Consider the following 24356-nt stretch of genomic DNA (forward strand, 5'->3'; position numbering starts at 1 on the left):
GGCCCCGAGCGGCGCCTCCGCGGCCGCTGCTCCGCGGCGCTTCCTGGGCGGAGCCGCCCCCGGCTGGGCAGCGGAGGCGCCGGGAGGAGCGGCCGGCGGGGCGGCCCCGCAGCGGGTAAACACAGCGGCTGAACGCCGGGAACGCCGCGGCCCCTCAGGTACCGCGGGTGGCGAGCGGGGCTGCGGGCGGGGCGGGCCGGGCCTGCGCGGTGTCGGGCGCGGAGGAGCGGGGAGGGGTTGAGGGCTGCGCGTCTCGGCGGAGCGCGGTGTCGGCTGCGACGTGACGGAGGCGAAGGCGGGGGAGAGGCGTGCGGAGCCGCTCCTGTATGGCCCTGGCGGCTCCCGCAGCTCTCGGGCGGCAGTGCCGGCCTGCGCCGGGCCGGAGCGGGGCCGGGGCCTGGCGGAGCCGCACCAGGAGCCCAGGCCGTGGCGCCGGGCCCGGCGGGGATGTCCCTGCAAGGCTGGCCAAGGTGAGTTCCGCGTGACGGGCATGCTGGCCCCTTCGTGAAGGGATACCGAAACCAAAGTTCAGCAAGGGGCAGTGTTAGCGTTGGCAGTAGTTCTCTAGGCTGCCTACTCCCTTAGGAGCAGGATCTCTGAGGGAGCGCGGGGTTTGGCTCTCAGAGAGGGAACAAAGCTAATGGAGCGGCTGGAGGTGTTGCGGCCATGCTCTTTATAAAACAATGCGGCCAAGGGGAACTAAGCCAAAGGAGTGACCCAAAAGGCGCCCAAAACCTGAACGTGCTCCGTTAACTCGAAATATACGGATTACTTTCCACACCCCAGCGTGTGCTGATGAAGTAAGACGTGTACATGCTTTAAAGTCACTCAAGCTGCGCCTAAATATGAAGTGTCATCAACTGAAACTCTACCTTTTACCCTCCCTCAGAAAAACCAATATAAATAGAGGTTAAGAGGGGCGGAGGTCAGAGGAGGCTGCCCCTTTGTATGCTGGCTGTGTCGGCGGGCTGTGCCTTTTCCTCCCCCGTAGGAATGCCGGCTGGGTAAGGCTCGAGCTCCGAGCGCTCCCTCAGGGGATTCAGAGAGCCAGCTGCTGTTGGCGATTGTGCTTTTAGTCCTCTTCCACTGGAACGTATTCTTTGTCTGTTTATTGCTGATATTTTTTGTGTTCATGTGCTCCTACAGACGGTGTGTTTATCACCGGCAATCCAGCATTTCTGTTGCTCGGCAAATTACAGTGTTTTCCCCTAGGGGTTGTTGAGCGTTTCCAGACTGGTGTGGCCAGGAGAGTCTGCTGGACATGGCCAGGCTCACAGTGTGTCTGCCACGCTGTTTGTGAACTGTGATTGTGGTGGTCCTCACTGACTGTGACTGCAGCCACGGTGCTGCACTGGCTCTGTGCTTCCCTTTTCAGTGCTGGATTTGCCATCCCTCAGAATCGAAGCACAGCCACTCCCAGCCCCTCTGCTGTCCGAGGAACAGCTGAAATGCAAGGGCAGTTTTTCTGCCAAATCTTCCCCTTAATGTGACAGCAAAGTTTGCTTTAGTGTTGAGACAATGCCCTTGTGGTGAAGCGTGCTGGAGTTCTGCACTGTTTTATCCTATTTAGCAATACTGAACTCTGTGCTACACCGGCTGGTAACAAAGTCAGGGGTATTGATCCACTCAAATAATACAGTTTAATTGTGCATATTATTGTCAGCATTTTCCTTCTGAAGAATTACAGAAGTGAGTTTAAACCTGCTTAATGGGGAACTGAGTTTTTGAAAAGCTCCACTTTTAGTTTTTTTCATGTAAGATTGTGTCATTTTTCATACAGCATGTTATACCCTGAGCTAAATACCTGAATTTCTTGTTTTATTCAGTGATACAGGATGCTGTTTCCTTCGCTGTTGTGTGCAGTCGTGCTGATAGGGAGCTGTAAAGTTCAAGAAGATGAATGGATTGACCCCACGGATATGCTCAATTATGATGCAGCATCAGGAACAATGAGAAGACCTTACAAGGTAGAGAAAGAAAGGGTGTGTGTCTCTCCCAAAAAGCTAAGTGCTGTTGGAAGATTGCTTTTAAACTGTGACAGTAAATAATGATAGCAGTACAATGTTTTTAAGGGCTTATTATGTTGTAGTTGAATCTATACACAGAAAAGTCTTTGTGTCCATGGTTAAAGTTGCAAGGGAAAAATAGTGTAATTAGCTCTGGACCTTTCCCTGGTGAGCTTCTGTTGCACTCAGATCAAGTCACATCAAGCAGGTTTTTTGTATTTTCACAGGTGGTGCTAATTTATGCAGGTTGTGGCACCACAGGTTACTGCTCTGAGAAGTTCTGGGTTAAGCAGCTCTTGCTAATTTCTCAAGTATAGTCTTAAATATCTTGAAAATCAGGTTCCTAACTGATAAAAGTTGGGGGGAGCTAAAGTTAATTATTATATTTTATTTTAATCAATCAGTTTCCCAGCAATAGGAACTAGTTTCCCATTTTTTGTGTGGGACTATTGTGAATTTTAATGGTGTTTTGTAATGCCGGGCCTCAGTTTTCAGAAGAAAGGTCAGCCTAGGGATTGAGTGCTGTACTTTTAATGAATCATTAACACAGAAGAGAAGATGGAACTAGGAAAAAACTCAGTTCTAAGAAGAGGAATTTTCTCTGTCTTGTATGAGGAGCAGACTCTAAATACCATGAGATGCATGTTGGTTGTCTTGTGCATGTGTGCACACATGGCACTGTAAACTGGAGGTGGTTGTAAGGGCACCCTTGATCTTTGCCATTATTCAGCTTTCAGGTTTGGTTTTACAGTCTGGAGTAATACTGTTTAAACACTACAGAGCATAATTTTCTGAAGCTTAAAAGATGCAGAGTGTGTTGTTGCTCTCCACAGCTTTCCTCATCAACCTCCACCTTCTCCAGGTCCACCTGATAGTCATTAGCATCCTTAAGATCCAGCAGCAAGCTTTGGCTCTTTGAGCCTGGAGCCCAGGTGCTTCAGCTTTATATAAAAAAGTAGTAGCTTTATTGTTGTCTCCCACAAACATAGAACTACATCTTAGACTAAAAAAATTACTACTTTGTGTTAGTCCATCTTCTCAGGATTTCTTTTGTGATCTGCAGAGAGTTTTTAGGTGGGCAGGCTGTGTGGGCTGCTCAAATCCTCCAAACCAAACTTTGTTTCAGCATGAGTTCACTGGTTGGTGTGTGTTGTGTTTCCTCTTGGAGGCTTCCCTCAGTGTGCACACGTGGTTGTTTGCAGCTCTGCTCTGACTGGGTCTGAGCAATGGACAGAAACCGTGGAGTGCTCTGGAGCAGATAAAGGCAGGCAGCCCAAAATGGGGTTTGTGTTTACTTGCAGTCTGGCTGGTGGTGTTGCCAGCTGGACTGGGAATTCACCTGGCTGAAAACTGCCCCTTTGCCTGCTGAGTCAGTTTTTAGCCAGTGCCATTATCTAATCTGGTGCACTCTGTGGATCGCCAGCACTCGAAGGAGGGGAAAGGGCAAGTGGGGGAGGACAGGCAAGACCTCACCTTTTGAAGGCTGCATGCATTTAGATAAAGAAATTTTCCAGCTGGAGCCTAAAATAACAGCAGAGAGGTAACTGCAGTGTCCCTGGGAGAGAATTAGCAGCAAAGACCTGTACTCACTTTTTAGCTCCTTTGCTCCTTCTAAAGTGACGTGACTGCAGAAGTGTAACAGGGCATGTTGGTCAAATTCTTGGAGTCTGAAAATATGGTTTTCTTTTTTTTAATTCTAGCCAAACTATCATGACTCTGAGGAAGAGGCTGCGGATACAGTCAGTGCTGAAGTCTCACGTTGTTCCAGGGTGGTAGATTCCTTGCAACACAAGGTTTGTTCTTCAGAATATTTCCCCATGTTTTATAGTCTGTGCTTTCTGATGGTGCTCTTCTGGATAGTGTCAAATGGGTGCCTTGCTGGCATCATTCATTCTTTATGGAAGGGGAACCTCTAGGCAGAGGAGAGACTGGAAGTGGTTTGAATTCAAGTTGTTGTTCTGCCTACAAAGGTCTGTTTCCTGACATGTGTTATGGTGTAACAAAATCAATAGGAGGTAGGTAATGTCAACAGTTTAAAGGTGTGGTGCTGATTACCCCATGCTGTTCTCAAGCTACTCAGTCCTGTTTGGTTTTAAGGGGTTGTGGGCACACAGACCAGGGCAATGTGCAGAGCTGCAGCTCTCAGGTGCTGCTGTCTGACCCCTTCCCAGGATGTGGGGGTGCTTGTGTGGCTGCTGGGGCCCTTACTGCCCTCAGCCTTTTGGATACCCAGCGGGATATGTGTCATTTTAATGTTGTTTTAGTTACTTCGATTTTTTGGCAATTCTCTCTTTTTTTTCCCTGATGCAAATGTAAATCATCCTTAAAATGTAAGGAGATCCAGATGTTTGCATTTGTTTCTAGCCTTAGTGAAGTCAGGATCTGAATATTACTAGCAGATCTGGTACTGGCCAGTTCCATGGAAAGTAGTGTGTTCAGTAACTGCATATGCTTTTTATCTGGCATACTAACCATGGAATCATTGTAAACTAAAGAAATGTGCCCCTGTTAAATGTGTTGGTATATTTGGGGTTTTTTCTCTCCTATGAAGAAGCTGGTTTGAGCAAAGTGAATTAAAGTGTCTTTTGCACTATTGCAGATTGCAGAGTGTGAGAAGAGGAATGCCAAATCCCAGGAGAGCCGTAGCTTTTACATTTTTAAGCGGTTCTTGAATAAGATTTTAAATGAAGGTGGAAAACTTGGTCTTGTAAGTATTTGAACAGTCATTTAAAGAAATACTTAATTAAAATGAATTCATATTGCTGCTTTATGTAGTTTTCACAGTTACCAAGCATTGAGTAATTACACTGGTGTACTTGAAATGAAATGAATGGCAAAGATGATAGAAGTTTGTGCATCCTGTACTGCTGAGGAGACACAGTTGTCACGTGATCTGTAAAGCATCCAAAGGAAGGCTTTGTGAATTCATTGTATTGTAACATTTGTTGCTGGAATGCAGCTATAGGAACACCTTGTTGTGGTCGCATTAATGGTTGGAAACTGGAAGGAGCCAGATTTGGGTCGTTTGTTGTAGATTTATAAGGTCTGTATTGTAGGTCTACCATGTTAACCTGCAGAGGGTGGAAGTGAGGACAGGTAACCTGGGAGAAGTGCAGAGAGATTGTCCAAGCAGGGGCAGGCATCAAGTTAGGAAAGCTAAAGCCCAGATGGAATTAAACCCCTAAGGAAGGGATGCTGGCCAGGGGGACCCTGACAGGCTTGAGAGGGGGTCCATGCAAAACTCATGAAGTTCAGTGATTCCAAGTGAAGGTCCTGATGGGGCAGTGCCAGGAAGAAGAATAGGCTTGGGTGGAGAATGGACTGGGACTCCCTCAGGAGAAAGACTTGGGGAGTGCCAGTGAACCTGGCAATGTGAGCTTGCCACCCAGAGAGCCAACTGCAGCCTGGGCTGCATCCAAAGCAGTGTGGGCAGCAGGGCAGGGAGGGGACTCTGCCCCTCTGCTCTGACACCCAGCCTGCAGTGCTGTGTCCAGCTCTGGGGTCCCCAGTGCAGAGAGGAACATGGACCTGTTGAAGCAAGTCCAGAGGAGGCCACAGGCATGATCAGAGGGCTGGAGCATCTCTCCTGCAAAAACAAGCTGAGAGAGCTGGGCTGTTCAGCCTGGGGAAGGGAAGGCTCTGAAGAGACCTTAGAGACCCTTTGAGTACCCAAAGGGGGGCCTACAAGAGGGACCTTTGATGGGGGTGTGCAATGCTAGGACAAGGGGGAATGGCTTTAAACTGAAAGAGAGGAGGTTTGGTTTAGATACTGGGAAGAAATTCTTTGCTCTGAGAGTTGTGAGGCACTGGAAGAAGTTGTCCAGAGAAGTTGTTGATGCCCCATCCCTGAAAGCATTTAGGGCCAGGCTGGATGGGGCTTTCAGCAGTGTGGTCTAGTGGGAGGTGTACCTGACCATGAGGATTGGAACTAGATTATCTTTAAGGTCACTTCCTACCCAAACCATTCTGTGATTCTAACCATCAAGGAATAGTAGCTTATTAGAGTTTCCATATAAGAATCACCTTATTACTTTCCTCATGCAGTGATTTCAGCTGGGGTAGAGTGAATTGTGTTCCTGGTAGCTGGTGCAGTGCTGTGTTTTGGATTCAGTGGGAGTGCACTGTTGATAACACTCTGGTGTTTCAGTGGTGCTCTCTCTAAGTCAAGGACTTCTCCGTGCCTGGTGCCTGCAGCGAGAGGTGCAGGAGGAGCTGTGGGGGAGCGTGGCCAGGGCAGCTGAGCTGAGCTGAGCTGCCCCAGGGCCCCTGCAGACCGTGGTGCTGTGCTCAGCATCAGCTGGGGGAGCTCCTGGGAGGGGCTCACTGCTGCTGGAGGGTGGGCTTGGTCAGCCTGGGGAGCAGGTGCACTGTGCCCCACTTGTTCATCTGGGTTTTATTTCCTTCTTTCTCTCTTTTCATGACTGTAGTATTATTACCATCACTTTTTATTTTGTTTGCTGTTCTTGTCTCAGCTCATGAGGTTTACCTTTTTTCTCATTCTCCTCCCCACCAGGAGGGATATTGGAGGGAGTGGCTGCATGATACTTTAGTTGTTGGCTGGGCACTTTATTATATTGTCTTTGGATTTTGTTTATTCAGAGGTAGAAGAATTGATCTTTAGTAATAAGCAAAATTACTGTTAAATAAGGAAGATTACATTTAGCAATGTAAAACTTCTTATTTTAGTGTTTAATAGTTCCTATCTGTATTATCCAGCTTTGACTGAGGCACACATAGTATATATATAATTATTCCTTGTTAATGAGCACTGGTCCTGAAATCTTAGTAACAAGTGAGATAGTTTATTTTTTTAGGGTTTTTTTTCTGTAAAATTGAAAGATGACAAACCAGTTGAATTGTGTTTTCTGTAGTTTAGATGAACAAAAAGTTTATAGAATTACAGTGTGACCCCTGTCCCATGTTTCCATCCTGCAGTGGGTGGAATGAATGTGATCAGTTTTGGCCTATGGATGCATTTCTGTTTCCAAATAAGCAGCTTTTAACCATTGTTTTGCTTTACTTTGCATTCAGCCTGGGGAGGATGTGGGCCAAGTCCATTACGATGCTGAGATCATTCTTACACGACAGACGTATTTGGAGATCCTCAGGTTTGTCAATGAGGAAGCCTGGCAGCCAGGTGCCCTGGATGAGGCACTGAGTGATATTTTGGTCAATTTTAAGCACCATGATGATCAGGCTTGGCGTTGGAGATTTGAAGACACCTTTGGAATTGATCTATATAATTTGTTTTGGGTAAGAGAATTGATTATTGCTTTTAATTGCTGTTTTCTTCAGTTTCTCTGTGCTAGTCAATATTACCATCTTAACTCCACAGATAAAGCAATTCTTTCCATCATACTTCTAGTGACTCATTTTTTTGTGGTTGCTGAAGGGTGTATTTGCTTTAAGAAGGAATTTAAGTTTTTTATTGCTGTGGTCATCTGTTCTCCATTGTACCTTTGATTTGGGGCTTTTTTCCTGGTGTGCTTTTTTTTTCTTGTCTTTAATATCTGTGCTGCCAGACTCGTTGTGCTCTAGCACTTTCTTACCACTAGAACTGACGTGCATTAGAGATCTTCCATGTTTGTCTCTTGTTCATGTAGTCCTTGAATCTTGGCTTCTCCAAGAGTTGGAATATATACTGAGACAAGTATATATTTAAACTCCTATGGGTCAGAGTCTTTTGCAAATTTTGTGGAAAAAAATTGTATAGGGTTGGAGAGGAGAGCATGACTATGGGAATTATAAAGTGCTAAGCTGAGGATCTCTAATAAGCTGAAGCTTTCTGAATACATCTTTGCAATTCAGAATATGCCAGTGTTTTATGCTGACATAATCTTGCAAGTAGCTTGTCTAGATTTGAGGGGTCCCTGGAGGCCAGATGGCAAAAGCAGGCTGTCAGTAACCTCTGATAGGGGTCCTTAGGTGGAAAGACACTTGCTTCTTTGAAGTCTTGCTGCTGGTACCCAAACTGTAACTTTGTCTTTTTACCAAAGTGCAGGAGTTGTCATCAGTTGTTCTGTGGTTCAGAGCAGGCACAAACTGCTCAAGCACTGGCTGACACCAATTTGATAGTGTGGTCACTAATGTAACAAACATTCTAAGGAAGAAATAACTAAATACCACAAGAAACAAATGAGCACCTGCAATGTAAGGCTATGACAGGGATGGATATTAGCACTGCCACAAAACTGTTTTGCCTTGTGCTGCTCACATGGGCTGGGGAAGCAAAGAAAAACTCCTCAGCTATTCTATGTAAATGACATTAGTAAAAACAAAAGTTGGAAGTTTCTTCATGTGTACTGTCAGTAAGCTTGGAAAGGTCCAAATCTGGGTCATAATTTTTCCTCTTTTCTTTTTCAGCTACTCTTGTGCTTGGTGTGCATTGTAACTCTCATGGCTACAGAGCTGCGGACGTATGTTGCTCGCTTTGTCCAGCTGAAATATGTTATATTTCTAACTTTCCTCGTCAGTTTTGTATGGAACTGGTTTTACTTGTACACGGTAAGTTCTGTAATCTTAATGCCTCTTTGGCTTAGAACTTCACAGTTATGAGGGAGTTAATGTTGTTTAGTTCCCTTGGTTAGTTTACATACAGCTTTTAATGAACTGCAAAGTAAAAAAGGGATAAACATTTTTTTTGCATGTTGGTAGGTGTGTTAGGTGTAAAGAACAAAAGAAACCCTGACAACTGTATTCTGCTGTAGAGGTGCACATAATTCAGAGAGCACTAGAACTCTGATATCACTACATGGGCAAGGCAGATGTAACCTCTGACTAAAGCAGCTGGGTAGAAAAGGTATACAGAAATATATTCAGGGGAGTTTTTTCCTTAAGATTCCCTGGTAGAAACTGTTTCATGTGATAGACCAGATAAATGCCTCATTAATGATTACTAAGTGGCTGATTATACAATCGGATCAGTTTTATTGAGGAGGAATTTAGGATACCAGATCAAAGCCCAGCCACAAAATCTGCCCTCACATCTTGTCAATCGGGATTGAACTGCAGCTTGTCAGACCCAGGGGTGGCAGAGTGCTGGAGAGTGGCTCTGGCATGGGGTTGGAATGCCGTGCCAATGGCTTGGATTGAGGCACTGAAGAATGTCAGTTTTGCAACAGATGATTTGAATTTTTCTGTTTTGATTATCAGTTGCAAACAGTAAGGCAAAACTATAATAAATACAGTATTTCTTATGGGAATTATTTGAAAAAAAAGAGGATGTTTTAACTAGTAATTGCATGATAGCTGTGTCTCTTATACAGAAACATTTTAAGAAAATATGTCATCAGTTTACTTTTGCCTTGAACTTGTATCTTTGAATACTGGAGTCTGGTCCTTTGACAATTCAGACTCCTTTTGGAGAATAACTTGGAGGTAGCCATTATCTTAGGGGTTTTGTCCATGCCTAGGAAGTTCTTAGAATTTAACTCCATTAGGTTGTTTAGGCAGTAAACTTTTCTAAATACATATTACATGGGGAATTGTCATTACAAGGGGACAAGGGGGAAATCCTCATTGATGTGGGGAACTCTCCCAAGGCTGCTGAGAGCAGCAGGGATGGCTGAGGAGCAGCACTCCTGGCTGCAGCCCTCAGGGTGTGTTTCCCTGCAGCTGGCCTTCGCTCAGCACCAGGCAGAGATGGCCAAGATGGAGCAGTTTGACAAGGTCTGTGCAGAGAAGCTGGAGTGGTATGGAAGTCTCGTGGGTGAGTTCTTGTCTTGGTACTTTGCAGTAGTAGTTAAGATCGCAAAATATCAATCCATAGTATCCCAGGATACTCAGATTTCTTCATGGGAATTCTCTTCAATACATGATTACATGGTTTTACCCTTTTCCCATTCCATAAGATTTTGTTTTCTAGGCCTTGGGAGGAGAGCTGATGACAGCTGTACTTGGGATATGTCATGGTGTTACTTTGTCTTGTAACTTACCTGTTTCTCCAGTACCATTCAGTGCTGTTTACTAAAGACAGGCAGGCAGAGTTCAGGACAAGGATTTTTTTCATGTATCAGGCCTATGATTTCAGGAATTGGATCTGTAATTGTTTATTCAGGTGTTAGTGCTGTACAGAGAAAGCTGATTTTTTTTATTGGCTGTTATCTCTCTCCAGTGCTATAGCAGGTAGATGAAGGGTGGCAGCTCTTAGAGTGCTTGTTATGGTCTTCCCTGTGTAATTTCTTGACTGTTGTTTTTTATTACAAGTCAATGATTTATGTTCTGACTGCAGTAAAACCGAACTACAGAAACACTGATGTCATTAATCACTTACTTATAATGTAAAAGTTCTCTTAAGAAGTAAGACTTCCTGCTGGTAACTAAAAGAGACCCTTGAATCCAGCAAGCAAAGTAGACAATTTCAATCTCCCTGCAGACTGGCCGATGGGCAATAACACAGTGTTACTGCTGTGTCAGTAGCTGTGAACACAGTGTGCAAGTTCATACTCTCCACAGATGAGACTTTTTTCCCTGAGCCTTCTGGGAACTATCTCACCATAAAGAGCTTTCTTGATTATACGTGGGAAAACTTCAGGTTCTTCTCTTTGTTTCCAGCCTTTCCTCCCCTTCCTGCATCCCCCTGTACTGCCAAGCCAATCTCAGATGTGTAAAAATAAATCTCAGTTTTGAACCGATGTAGAAGAGTTCTCTTACATCTGTAACCAAAATGCTCCTTTCTGTATTGCTGCTGTGCCACAAAATATCTTCTTAAAAAGTTGTAATAATATGTGTTTGCTTTGACTTCAGAATGGCTTCGAAGTACGTGGACGTTTCAGGATGATCCCTGTAAGAAGTATTATGAGATTCTGCTTGTAAATCCTGTTTATATGGTTCCACCATCAAAGGTATGTGCCAAGCCCAAAGGGACTGCCAAGGCCTCGGTTGTTGTTTGTGTGACAACCCTGGTCTTCTGTTTATTTTCTAGGCCTTGGCAGTAACTTTCACCAACTTTGTAACTGAGCCTTTGAAGGACATAGGACAAGGTATTGGTGAATTCATCAAGGCACTTATGAAGGAGATACCGTTAATTCTGCAGGTTCCAGTGCTCATTACGATGGCTCTGGGTGTCCTGGTTTGTATACATTCATCTTACGTTTACAAACTCCGTTTTATTTTTTAAATATTAAATGTGCTTATATTTAAGTATTGTCTATTATATTAATATATCTCATTTGTACAACTGAACAGATTTCTTAGCACAAAGAAATTACTTCTGCAAGGGAATTTTTTCTTGACAAAGGCTTCATACTACTGTTGTTCTAGGAATTAAAAGAGCCAAGTTTTGTATTCAAACTGTATTCCTTTCCCACTCCCCAAGTGGGATATAGTAGCATTAAACTGCTTAAAATCTTAGGGTCCCTGACAGTTTACTTCACCTTAGTTCCCATTTCTTCTGTGAATCATTACATTGTGATGTGTGTAGTTGGCATTTAACACGAAGGCATTGAGTTTGAGCTTTAAACATCTTTAATGTAGCACTGACACTGAACTGCATCCAGCCTGGCAGTTCCTGCAGCGTGCTCAGACTGGAGGAAGCTTGAGCTGGAGCTGTTCTCTTCACCTGAGCTTTTCCTTCAGGGTCTTTCAGATATATGACAGGACATCTGTGAAAACCATAGGGTGCAGATATTTGGTGTTTTGCTCAGTTTGGGGTTTTTTCCTCTCCTCCAGACTTTCTGCTATGGTGCTGGATCATCAGTATCTGCATTAAGATACTTAAGGTCTTCTCAGAAGAAGAGTCTTCCTCTGCCTGCTGGTGAGCAGGAGCAGATAGCCTTTGGGCAGTACGATGGGAGGCCAGCAGAGGAGTACTATGTGCAGCAGCAGCCGTTTGTGCCCAGAGGCCACCAGGACAGAGGGGACGCTGCCACGAGGCCTCTCCCCAGGCTGAGAGCCGGCGGCAGCCGCAGGAGCGCGGACACGGCACACGCCAGCGACGAGCCGGACACGCAGGTACCGGGGTCCCACGGGGACTGGGGTCCCACAGGTACCAGGGGCCCACGGGGATTGGGGTCCCACAGGGATTGGGGTCCCACAGAGCACAACCTGAGGCGTCTGCTGGAGCTCTGGGAGCTGGCATTAAACTGAGCAGATTGCAGTGGCACCTGCTATGACACATTTAACCAACACGCTTAAACCCAGATCTGGGGAGAGAGGAGCTACAGAGCCACACGTTCCCCTATGGAACAGTTTGATAAAGGTGTCTTGGATGTGTTTCTTCTGGAAAAATATCTTGCAATGGCTAACTGTGGCAAGAAAATACTGAATTAAAACTCTTTATGGTAAAGACAGCTTCAGTTTTGAGAGATCAGTATGTCTGTCAGTCTGGGCAGTCATGATAACCCACAGAAGAAATGTGGAGGAAAAAAGCAGTGCTGACTCCCTGTAAACTATAGAAAATTCAGAACAGATTTATACTTTATATTTGGCTTATTTACATGTTTTGTTTCCCGAGGGAAAAAAATGCCCATCATGCTTTGGGTGAGCCCTACCCCTTTAGCTGGGATGCACGTGAAACAATAGATGCTGTCCCTTTTGATTGCTTAATTAATAGATTATTATTAATTTTTTGCAGAACAGGTTGCACACTGAATCTGAAGTTCATAGACTTGAAACTCTCAAAGCTGAAAACCTTACTGCGGAAGCTGCACTTGAGCAGCAAAAACAGGAGACAGGCAAAGTAGAGGAAGAGACTGGAGAAAACTGTGACCCTAATAAAAACCTAGAAGGGAAAAGTTCTGCTGAGGAGCCGTGTGAAGAGAAGAAAGAGAGTGTTTTACATGACTCCCAGGAAAGAGACTAAGGAAGACCCAAGCTCTGCTGTAAGTTTTGTCTAATCTTTACTTGTCATGTACTTGATAATTCTGCTCTCATTCTCAAGTGTAGGAGAGAGAAGAACATCAGTAAGCTGTTAGGTGGGAATGTCAAATCTGGGAGAGGGTACTCTGTCTGGAATCTGAAATAAAAGTGTTAGGTAAGATGATACACCTTTAAGTGGCCAGAAAAAAAAACAGGCTTCTGGAGTGTTGCTGCTTGGTGGAAATCAGGTTTGTGTAATAAGTTTTGAGTCATTCCCATAATGCTAATTCCCAGTTCAGATGTCTCAGGTCTGTCTTTGGGTTTATGTTCTTTAAAATCAGTTTGCTTGTTGTCAGTTTTAGGACAGCTGATGCATTTCCTCCTGGTGTAATGATCTGCAGAGAGTGAGACCCCAGTGTTGTAGCAGGTGGTTTTTAGGCAGTTCAGAGCTGAACAGGGCCAGGAGCAGGAGCTGCCCTGGGGATGGACATCCCAGTGGTTGTTCCCCAGAACTCCCCCAGCCTGGCTCATCTTTAGCCAGAGCTGGAGAGGAGCTGAGCTCAGGTACAGGAAGCAGCAGCTGTGCATTTCCTGTGTGTGGCTCTGGAAGTTGGGGTGCTGCAGGTACTGCCCCAGGCCCACCACCCCTGGGATTCCCTGGTGCATCTCACACGCTGCAGAGCAGCATGAGCAGCTGTTTCTTGAAAGTAAGTACTTCTTGAAAACTTCTCCTGATTGCAGAACTAATGTAGGAAGCAGTTAGCTAAATATTACCAAAAAACCATAATGCTTGAAAAAACTATTTTTTATTAAACAGAATTAAAACTATGGTTTCATTTTTTATAGAAATTATTGTTTCTTCCAAACTGTGTTTCTGCAAAGAGACTAAATACTAAAGCTATTTCTTCTTTTTTTTTAAATCATTTTTTTAAAAAAAAGTATAAAAGAAAACAGAACTTTTTTTTCAGGAAGTACAAATCAGGGGCGGAAATCAAATTTTCTTTAAAAAGAACATAAAATTTTAAGTCTTTCACTAGATTGAGACAGTGGTAGAATCCAGTAATGAGCAATGAGAGAATTGACAGAGAAAAAAAAAGTCGTAGTAATTTTGATAGACTAGAGGCAAATAAGGAGACACAGAACCAGTACCTCAGACACTGCTCTGAAAGCAGCTGCCAAGTGCAAGCAGCTCTGAACTGCTGCTCACCAGGGCGATGCTGCTGCTATTTCTGTGAAAAATCAGGAGAAAGGACACAGAGCTACTCATTGTAGTCATCTTAAAAAAGGCAAGTGTGCTCTTCCAGCAAACCAGAATGATCCCTAGGATGCTGCTGTACATACTTCTGGGGTCTTCAGCTGGAGTTGGATCCCTTTATAGCTGAGGGTAAGTGGACTCTCTGCTCATCCATTCTCTTCGCTTGTGAGCGCAAAATCAGGCTGAAAAAATCCTCATCTGGTACAGTGGGGCCTTTGGCAGCTCCTGGAGGAGCACATCTCTGATCATCCAGTCTGGAACCCTGCAGACAGACCAAGCAATAAACACTGCATATTTACAGGAAGATATGGAGTAAGTGAACACTACTAAGTGAAAAAACTACTAAAACCTTTTGCTGGCAGATTTAAAGCTGGTAGGGAGATTTAATTTATAAAAGTTTTGTTTCAAGTTAAACTTGCTAAATGAAATTATTGGGTCCAAGTGTAACTAAAATGGTTCCTCTGACCCACTTGTCCCATATGTCTGAAAATGATCCCCCAGTTCAGTTCTTTGACATATTGCAAAATGAGATTTAAGTGTCTGTAGTTCAGAAGGAGATTTTTTAGCATTAGTACAGGATGTTTCTGGTCTCATATACCAGGAATATATGATTGTCTTCCTTTCCTTACACAGGGACTAAAAAATGGCTGTAGTGGTGTGAGATTTGGGAAGGCACTCCCTTGCCTCCACTCTGTGCAGCTGGGTACACTTTAATGCCAAGGTTACAGAGTAGAACCTGCTGGGCTGGGCACAGGAGGAGCAGCACACCTTTCAGTGGTGGGTGGGCCTGGGACAGGCACCCTTGAGACAAAAAGGCTCAAAGGCAGCAGCCCTTCTGTGTTTAAAGCAGTCCATACTGATCAGAGGAGATTAAATATTTTTCCAGTCCTAAAAGAGAATATTTCTAGATTCTTTGCTTGACTCACAGAAGGAAACAGACGAGCTGCTGTAACAGAACATGGTTATTTCAGCAGGCTGATGAACAGTCACTGTAGACTCAATTCCAGGTGCTGCTTTCTCAGCCGGGCTACCATACTTACTGACCTTTGAAGAACTCAGCATCTGAATTTTGTATTTTTGGCTGCTTACCAACCAATCAGACAAACCAGCAACTATTTTTAATTTATTTTGGTCTAACTGGTATATGCACATGCTCTAATTAAAAATCAGTCACTTCACTTGTATATTGCTATAAATTATCATTAAAACTTAACCTCATGGGAATGATGACCACTCTTACCACCAAAACCCTGGATACTAAATTCTTTCAGTTGATAAATTAGGATTGCTGGTGTATCAGGTGCCCTCCTTAGCAAGCCAGGTCTAAACACTTCAAAACCATTTTACATACTCCTTGCAATAGCCTCACTTGTTTTTGTTCACTTTTTAAGCATTCCTTACTTTAAGTTATTGTGGTGTAAATACCAAAATTATACTTACTAGACACTGGATAATTAAAAAACCCCAACCTTCACCTTTTGTTCTCTTACATTCTTCCTTATCAGTCAGATCAATACATCTCTTAAAACACAGAGGGGCTTCCTTACAGGAACTCAGTAGAGGCCCAGGCCAGAAGCTGGCTGTGGTTGTTACGCATTACCTGGCATTTGATCAGTATGTCGAAGAAGTCGTCGTCCAGGTCCCTGTTGCTGCTGGCCACCAGGTGGCCCAGCAGGGCCTGGCTGCCGCGCTGGCGCAGCCGCAGCCCGGGCAGCTCTCCCACGCTGGCGCGCTGGTCATCGAGCCGGCGGCTCTGCGAGCTCGCCAGCAGCTCCAGGAACTCGTCCGTGCGCGGGGACACCGCCGACGTGGAAAAGGCTGCCCGGACAGACAGAACAAGGTCACGTTAGCCTAGGAGTAAATCCGTTGTTGTAGTGAGTCTTGCACGCAAATACATTTTGAAAATAGTATTTGGCAAAAACTCGAGTCAAATACAGATTTTACTGTAAAAAATTTACATTTTATCATCGTTTTAGGTGGAGTGGAGGATGTTGCCACTGAAGGAGCTGAGAGCCTGTTCTTCTCCTGGAAGCAGCACCTCTGATCATCCATCCTGTTACTCTGGAACCGACTCAGCAGATCAAAGAACCCTTCATCTGCCATTGTCTCACGGCTGCTTTTCTGAAAAGGAGAGAATTTAGGGTTTGACCTTAGAGTGCCTACAGCTGGGACAACTGCATCAGAGTTTCAGTCCAGTGATATGCTTGATATTTACATATCTTAAATTTATTAAATAAAATTTTTTTTTAGTCAACTATTTCTATAGCCAGAGATGGTAATGCTAGGGCAGCATTTTGGAGAGTGAAATACATTAGAAATGTCTCATTCTCTGAAATGGAAAGAAACAGTGCTCTGATCATGTAAAATGGGAGTTATTCCTCCTCAGCCATTAATCCAAGAAAACCCCAAATGCCTATGAGAGGAAGAAGAAACAAGACCAGCATTGAACAGTTACCCTTGTCTCCTCAGGTCTATGACCAAATGACTCAGTTCTTTTATTTTGAACTGACTTCTCTCAGGAGTGTAATACCCTAAAAAGTGTGTCCAAGATCCCTCCCACTGCCTGAATCAGAAAAACTAAATTTTGCTAAGTTTGGAGAAGTAAGGTCTAGAAGAGACTTAGACAGCTTGCAAATTTTATTTCTAACTTCAAAAAAATCCACCACAAATAAAATATTTCAATAGTAGGAAAATCTTAAAGGTGGCACTACGCCTAAGAGAGCTGTAGAATGACAGATTCTGCATCAGTTTAGAGCCACAGTGTTTAAATCAGGTTAAATTGAACAGGCTCCAGGAAGGTGTTTTCCACAATTCTGATCACACAAAGATGAGTAAGGGCCATGAGCTCACCACACCTACCCTCTGAGAGTTTGGAAGTCGATGATCAATGGAGTTACTGGCATCCTGCAAAACTTTGGAGGTGGTGCCATTTTTGTACTTTTTGCCTTTTAGTCGATTTACAAAATGAAGTTTTGCTGAAGTTTTGGCAACCAGTGGTTTCTGTTTAGCAAGAATCTCACTGTTCCAGTTTGGAACCTAAGAAAACAAGAGTCAGAAAATAAAGCCTTTTGATTTTACTTACCAGTACTGTTACCTCTTACTTGCTGCTGCTCTTCCTCCCCAAAATGAGGCAGCTTTACACTATTTTGTTCTTGCAGCCACAAGGATGTACCCAAAGAGGCTCTTGAGCACCAGTGCTGACTTCAGCTGTACTGACTGCACATGCTTTGAGATTTTATTGATTAACATAACAGGCTTTGCCTTACTTGAAGAGACTGGAATTAGATATCCCAGTGTGGAGGGAAAAATATCAATTTCAGTCTGCCACTGGAATCGTTCATGCAGAATTGCCAGCCCAGTGTTGAAAGGCAGAATGTAAAAGAAATCTCTCATAGACTGATACAAGGATTTTAATTGGGAACTCCCATTGCCAAAAGATTTCTGAGCTTGGGGGGGAAGTTCTTTTGCCTGTGACTCAGCTGTAACATTTCTGAAATAGCATCCTTACTCAAGATGGGAGTTTGAAGCTTCTGATGGTTTGCAAGTTGGTTGAAATCTCAAAGTGAAAAACACAGCATGTATTTTAAGCCCCTATAAAATTACTGTAACCAAAGAAAAAGTGCTCAGAAGAGCTAAGCTAAAGCTTAGGAATTTTATTCTGAATTACTTTCATGCTGCAACCTCAACCCATCTCTATAAAGAGACAAAAATTCCTTTGATGCTCATTATAGAAACCCATTCTTTCTCATTTGTGCAGGGAATAAAGCAGGCTTCCAACAAGCCATTACAGCTATCACCTGTAATATCACATGCTGTTACCTATATGATAAAAAGTATTATTTGTTAGTATTGTGAGACCGGCTGTTATGGAGCTCCTATGATCAACTAAATTAAAAAGGGAGGCAAATGGCACATCAGCACACACTCAGAAATGTTTCACTTCAATCTCAGCAGCAGAACAGAAAGCAGCAAAGTGCCAACCTTTTCTGGTGTTAATTTCATAAGTTCCATGTTCTCCATGCTGTAACGGCGTCCTCTTGGTCTGCCACCTTCAAGAGACAAATTCATCTTTTTATCATTAAAAATTGTGGTGTCACTTGACAAGCTGTGGCTGTACTCATCTAAGGTCCAAGACACAGACACAATTAGAACACATGAAGAAACTAAGCAGTAACCTGTGATTCACAATATAAACCCTCCAGAAAAGGAGGTGCTGAAGGGCTCCAATACCGCAAGAACCTTTTGTAGCTGTGGGGGAGAAAACCAAGCAAACTTGCATACTCAACCCCAACTCAGTAAAGAACTCAAATGAGATTCTTTTTTATGTTCTCTGTTTGGAGACTACTTCAGAAAGAGGCACATACCATTCAAACTGTTTTCCACTGCGTGGCTTTCTGCCATCATGGAGTTGTTTGTGCTGTAGCTTAATCCAAGAACCATTTGAAGATCTGAGAGATTAAGTCTGGCAGTGAGTTCTCCACTTCTGTCTCCTACCTTCAAGCAAATAAAATAAGCAGTTGTATTACCTTAACAAATACTCACATGTATAACATTAAAGCAATCCTTGTCCCCATGAGTTCTGAGAGGAAAAGGCTGAAAAAGTTTTCCTGGTTGAAGACTGAGAACATCTTTTTAAAGAAGTAACAACTAACAGGTAACATAAAAAGCTAAAATAATCTCAGCTAGGCCACCAACTTTGGAGTCCATGATGACGTTGTGTGTGGTGACACTAGGACTAGGGAGCTGACTGGCTGAAATAACCTGGAATCAGCTGCCTCAGGAATAACTGAGAATGCATTCCATCGCTCAAAATCAGATGCATGAACACACCTCCATAACACCTCTGTGAGTGAGAGCAAAAACCAACAGCCAACAGTGGGAGTATGAAATCATACCTCTCTTGAAATCTCCAGGTGCCTTTCTGCAAAATGGATGGCTTGGTCATGATTTCCCAGAGCAGTATAAGCATTCCCTAAACTCCAGCATGCTCTTCCTTCCCCAATTCTGAAAGCAACACACATTTGCAATTACACCTCTACCTGCGGAACACCAGAGGTCAGGTTTCCACAGCACTGACAAAGTCACTTGCTGGGCCAAAAAAATGGAGGCAATCATCACATACTAAATTTTTTTATTTAAAGGAGAGTGATCTGGTTATAAACAAATATGAACAAATTTAATTAAAAATTTTAATTTTTAAGCTCACATCAAACAAGTTAGTTTTGTAAGCATGGGACATTGTATAACCTACTTTGCATGCCTTATTAGTCCTCCGTATTCTTACTGACTTAAGAAGAGGGTACATTTAAATGTTGCAAAAAATTATGGTTGCACTTGACACTATAAAAAAGGCCTCAGAAATCAGTACTGTAATGTAAACATTACTTGCTGCTGTGTTACTCTCCTTCCCCCATCCCTTCCTATATTACCTCATGGGCAAGTAGAACACAGATTCTTTTGAAAGTAGGGTGAATTACTATAATGAACTCATGAAAGACAGATCTGCTTTTCCTTAATTTACACAGACGTGCTGACAGGAGATTATGTAGAAACAGTCATTCATCAATTTGTCTTTCATCTCAGACTCATTAGCTGCAGTACCATTATGAGTAATTTTCGTTTTCCATATGAAAACCAAAGCCCGGCATTGGGGGAATTCACATTAATGCAGCTGTCACATGGGGAACAGTAACAGCAGAATTGAAGGTAACAGGATTTGCTGAGTGTCACACATACATTAAACAATCTCTGAGGGCTTACTTGTCATGTAGCTCCTGAGCAATCACGAGGTGTTTGAGATGGTAGTCAATTGCTTTCTCATAGTCCTGGAGCAGAGTGTAGGTGTTCCCCAGGCTGTAGCAGGCCTGCGCTTCCACAGCTCTGTCCTTCAGCTGCCGAGCCAGCTGCAGTGTCCTCCTGCAGGAGAGGGTTAGAAACCTCAGAAACCACCACAAGGAGAAGCTTTCAGAAGTGCACGTGCACAACTAAAATCAGTTACACAACTTCAACAAATTGGGGCAGCAGGCTAGCAAATTACCGGCTAATCAATTACTGTCCTGTAAACCCTTGCAATCTCACACTTGTAAAGTCTTCCACTCCCCTCCACTGAAACCTACTTCATTAGAGAGCAGGCTGATTCCTCAAACAGCATCTTTTAATTTACTGCTTCATTAATAATTTGTAGGAGTTTCCCTGACAGGTTGCACTGTTTAATACCAGTGTTACAATACCTACTTTCCCATCAGCATGGGCAGGACAGGCCTATACCCACCAAGCCAGCCTAGCCATGCTGGGCAAGAAGAATTGGAGTGCTCAGAGGGATCTGCTCAGTACTGAGGCTTTTCTCCCTAAGAACAGGCATGCTCTGAAATCCCAGTCAGATGCTAACAACACCTATACTGTATCTTTGCCAAGCTTTTACTTTCCCAGGTACAGCAGCAACTGCTTAGTGGTGCAGAGATCAAGGCAAGTCTGGCTTGAAAATACAGACTGAGGATGTAAATTGATGTTGTTGTGCACCAGCTCTCAGCTGGAGAGCACAGCTGAGGCAGCCACCCATCTCAGGGTAGGAAAGCTACTCACATCATTCCAGAACTCACTAAGAGCTGAGACAGTAATGCCTGCTTTTAGAATAATGGGAATAAATGCCTAGCAGTGAAAGATGTCTGTCTACAGCACTGCAAAGAAACTATTTAAAAGTTTCTTTGCAGTGCTGTAGAGTTAAACTAGCAAAAGAATTAACACAAAAAGCATTAATGCTGCCCCTCCCTTAAGGGAACCAGAATAGTTAACAAAGGAAAAATTTCTTTGCTAAACAAATGGAAATTTTTCTAAAGTATATGTTGAAGCAATGGCTGTTCCACAGTGAGTTACAGTAGCAGGCACAACAGAAGTAAACTGCACAAGAGGTATAAATTGTGTTTATCAGCAGTCTCTCACCTGTAGTATTCAGCAGCAGTTTCAAATTCCCCCAGGAATATGTAGGCATTTCCAAGGTTGCTGTATGCTCTTCTTTCTGCTGATTTATCACCAAATTCTTTTGCAATTAGGAGACGCTTAAAAATGTGAAATAACTGCATTAGTTACTCCACTTTATATTTTGTAACATACATTTGCATGCAGAAATGCATGAAAAAATCTCATTCTTTAGGTCAACAATGCTTGATAAGAACAGCCAAACTTGAAGTTCGTGCCATTAAGATTTAAAACCTGCATTAAAAAGCTTGCAACAAGATCCAACACAACACATGTACTAAAGGTCAGGAGCAACCTGATATTCTGCTAGAACAGAATTCATTACTAGCACATTGTTGTACCTGTTCATGGGCTAAAACTGCACTCCTGAAGTTGCCCAGAAGATAGTGTGTGTTTCCCAGATTTCCAAAGGCACGTCCTTGTGCTGCTCTGTCACCCAGCTCTGTCACTATTGACAGGTTTTCCCTGTTTTGGGGGAGAGTGAGAAGGAGAATAGTGACTTCTAAAAGGTTTGGGTTTTTTCTCACAGTAATTTAAATAATTTTTTTAATTCTTATATAAAGGAAAAGGCAGAGATCCTTTGGCCTATTTTAATGGCCTCTAAATAACCATGAATCTGAGCAAGAAACACTTTCTGTGAGATACCAAACTCCACTGCATTCTAACTCAAGCCAGTGTGCTCCCCTCTAGTTACACACACAGGCATAACAAGGCCCTGCTGTCTCAGCCTGGTTTGAAGAGTTCTGCTGGTTTCTAACTAAGGGTTGTCAGGTCAGTACAAGTGAGGGCATGATAAAAACCAGTGCACTGTCTTGTTTGAGAAGACCAAACTGACAGGTACCTCAGTTCTGCAGAGAAGCATTCCACAGTTTAGCTCATGGCACTGCAGATCTCCCACATTCTAATGAACGTGATCATATCCTCCCAGCCCCCAACACTTAAAGCTACTACTTACTCATAATACTTTGCAGCTTTCTCTAAAGCATTTTTCACATCATCTGGAAGTTCCCCTGGATCATGAGTTCCAGCATTAGCTACATTTTTTCCTTTAGAGTGATACACATTTCCCAGATTGTACAGTGCTCTTGCTTCTCCAACCTGAACCAGAAGTAAAAGAAGGCATTAAAATTTCATGCTTCAAAGTCTTCTGTCACAACAACTATTTGTACAATTCACAGATGGGAAAAAAGTTCCTTAACTACTTTGCCAATACCCACTCTGCCCATTCTGAACATATTATCACCTACCCAGTCACAACTTTCAATCCAATTGTTTTCCATAATACTTCTTTTTGATGAGCAAGATACATTCTTGAGGTCAATTACCATTAAAAATTAAATTTAAAACAAACAAACCCACTACAAAATAGGGTAATATTTAACCTGGACCTATAGTCTTCCAGGTACAAACTGTATTGCAACTAATAGATTCATACTGCCTAAAAGAAATAACTGAATATTCACTATTTCCCTCTGAAAGGTGCACATTCCTTACCAGTACCACAGGGTTCAGGAATGTGTGTTAGCACTTCACATCCAAATTCCTGCACAATTCTTACCTTATCATTAAGTTCTCTGGAAATATCCAGATGTCTCTGACAGCAAACGATAGCTTCTTCAAAATTCCCAAGTACCTTTAAGGTGTTGCCCAGGTTCCCACTAGCTTTAGCTTCTCCCAGTAGATCTCCAATTGTCCTAAAACAGCAGCAATTAAGTACCCAGGAAACAGTGTGTAATTTAAACCAAAGTGTGGTAGGGAATTACATGAATTTATGAAAGAGACCACAACTATGTAAATGTGTATGTGTTCAGTTCATTTTATATCTGAAATGCACTCAAGCATTGTTCAGTCTGTGGTTACAGACATCTCGTTCTGTCAGTGCTGTCTGGCCAGCTGCTGGTACTCATGGTATTGATCATCTGCGTAACATGATTTTTAAAAATTCATATCTTTTAAAAAGAAAATAGACATAATATTCTTAAATATGATTTAGAAATACAGTCCCAGCATTAGAAAAGAGAGGTTTAACTGCATTTGGGTTTTACTTGACCATCTCCTTTTAGATAAAAATCTCCTTTAACTTAACAAGACACTTAACTGTAAGGTTTAAGACTTACAGTCTCCTCTGTTGCCCAAGGCACTACTTCATTTCTAGATTTTAAATGAGACTAAGGCAAGAGACTGCCACTGAACCACTCAGACTGTCATACCTGGGGAACAACACAACAAAAACAAATGCCCCAAGGTCACTGCACAGGAGCAGGGTAAGGCAGGGGGAAGAATAGATTTATGCCAAATTGAGGTTAAGTACATTATATGCCTGTGTCTTTTACTGGATCTGTACAAATCAGTAAAAGTCAGACACATAAACAGCATATGAAAGGGATAGGGTTTTAGGATTTCACAGTATTACATTATGAGTTTTACACAGATAAACATTAAGGAGTTCTGTCCAGTAAACAAGAGAGCAGCTCAACAATACAGAAAACTAGAAACACTGAGTTTTAGAAACATGAAAGGATAAAGAAAGGGTGGATTTAAAGCAGCCATTTAATTATCCAGAAACCTGGCGAGGCCTCAGTCAGTTCTAGGATTATGGTGCTAGACCAAGTATTAGCTGCCAGGTTAGAGGGCACCCAAGTGACCTGGCAGGCCCCCCAGCCCTCTGCCACCACCAGGTTCACTATTAGCCAGTATTAATAGCAGGGTTTGGCAGGACAATGAACAGTCAGCCGCTCCTATCTCCCGGAATGGGATGACATGGGGAACATTACCTTGCAAGAGTTAAATCGTGGTGATGGTACTCCAAGGCCTTTGCATATTCCTGCAGGTAGAAATAGGCATTGCCCAGCTGGCTGTAAATAGCACTCAGGGTTCGTAAATCTTCAGTTCCGACCTGCACAGCTGCTTCAAAGAAGGACACTCCAGCCCGGCAATCCCCTGCCTTGCACAGGCGCTCGCCTTCCAGAGCCAGCTCCAGGCAGGAAGCCTCCATCCTGCACCGGTGACAAGAAAGGCCAACAGTCACTGCCAATGCCACTGTGTGGCACCTGAGCTCTGAACAGGGCATTCTCTTACTCAGACTGCCTCTATTTGTTTAGGAGAGGGAATCAGCACCACGCTACAACCAATGAGCCTTGCTTTAGAGTATTGCAGAAACTAAGGCTGAAATGGAAATTGTCATCAATTTCGTCCGTGAGAAGCAAAATAACATTTTAACAAACAGCTGGAATTTATTTTTTCAGTCTCAGAGAAGAAACCAAACACTGCTTTGTCCATAGGCAGCACTCGAAGGGTTCAAAAACAGTTTTCACCATCTAGAT

General features: G+C 43.3%; 2 protein-coding genes across 9 annotated transcripts in view; one reads left to right on the forward strand and one right to left on the reverse strand.

Moving 5' to 3' along the window:
* On the forward strand, window positions 1–17139 carry CLCC1 (chloride channel CLIC like 1). Of its 6 annotated transcripts, none has more exons than XM_064428006.1 (12): window positions 1–158; window positions 1827–1982; window positions 3707–3799; window positions 4606–4713; window positions 7038–7259; window positions 8370–8510; window positions 9621–9714; window positions 10752–10849; window positions 10930–11076; window positions 11676–11957; window positions 12580–12826; window positions 16035–17139. In XM_064428006.1, the coding sequence occupies exons 2-11, from the start codon at window positions 1836–1838 to the stop codon at window positions 12805–12807; spliced, it is 1560 nt and encodes a 519-aa protein (XP_064284076.1). In that variant the 5' UTR covers window positions 1–158; window positions 1827–1835; the 3' UTR covers window positions 12808–12826; window positions 16035–17139. The 6 variants fall into 6 exon arrangements, with proteins under 6 accessions (XP_064284076.1, XP_064284079.1, XP_064284080.1 ...); XM_064428009.1 differs by having other exon boundaries at window positions 11676–11953; window positions 12585–12826; XM_064428010.1 differs by having other exon boundaries at window positions 1827–1967.
* GPSM2 (G protein signaling modulator 2) overlaps window positions 13591–24356 on the reverse strand; it is a 26596-nt gene continuing 15830 nt past the window's right edge. For all 3 annotated transcript variants that reach the window (XM_064428000.1, XM_064428001.1, XM_064428002.1), the window contains 13 exons: window positions 23808–24029; window positions 22592–22727; window positions 21989–22131; window positions 21375–21498; window positions 20998–21113; window positions 19819–19974; window positions 18954–19062; window positions 18423–18552; window positions 18040–18107; window positions 16918–17094; window positions 16017–16179; window positions 15659–15876; window positions 13591–14320 (listed from right to left, as the gene is read on the reverse strand). In XM_064428000.1, coding sequence (XP_064284070.1) covers window positions 14156–14320; window positions 15659–15876; window positions 16017–16179; window positions 16918–17094; window positions 18040–18107; window positions 18423–18552; window positions 18954–19062; window positions 19819–19974; window positions 20998–21113; window positions 21375–21498; window positions 21989–22131; window positions 22592–22727; window positions 23808–24029 — 1927 coding nt within the window. In that variant the 3' untranslated portion in view covers window positions 13591–14155. The remainder of the gene's footprint in view (window positions 14321–15658; window positions 15877–16016; window positions 16180–16917; window positions 17095–18039; window positions 18108–18422; window positions 18553–18953; window positions 19063–19818; window positions 19975–20997; window positions 21114–21374; window positions 21499–21988; window positions 22132–22591; window positions 22728–23807; window positions 24030–24356) is intronic.

Source organism: Passer domesticus, chromosome 7, assembly GCF_036417665.1.
Source record: "Passer domesticus isolate bPasDom1 chromosome 7, bPasDom1.hap1, whole genome shotgun sequence".
Taxonomy (NCBI): domain Eukaryota; kingdom Metazoa; phylum Chordata; class Aves; order Passeriformes; family Passeridae; genus Passer; species Passer domesticus.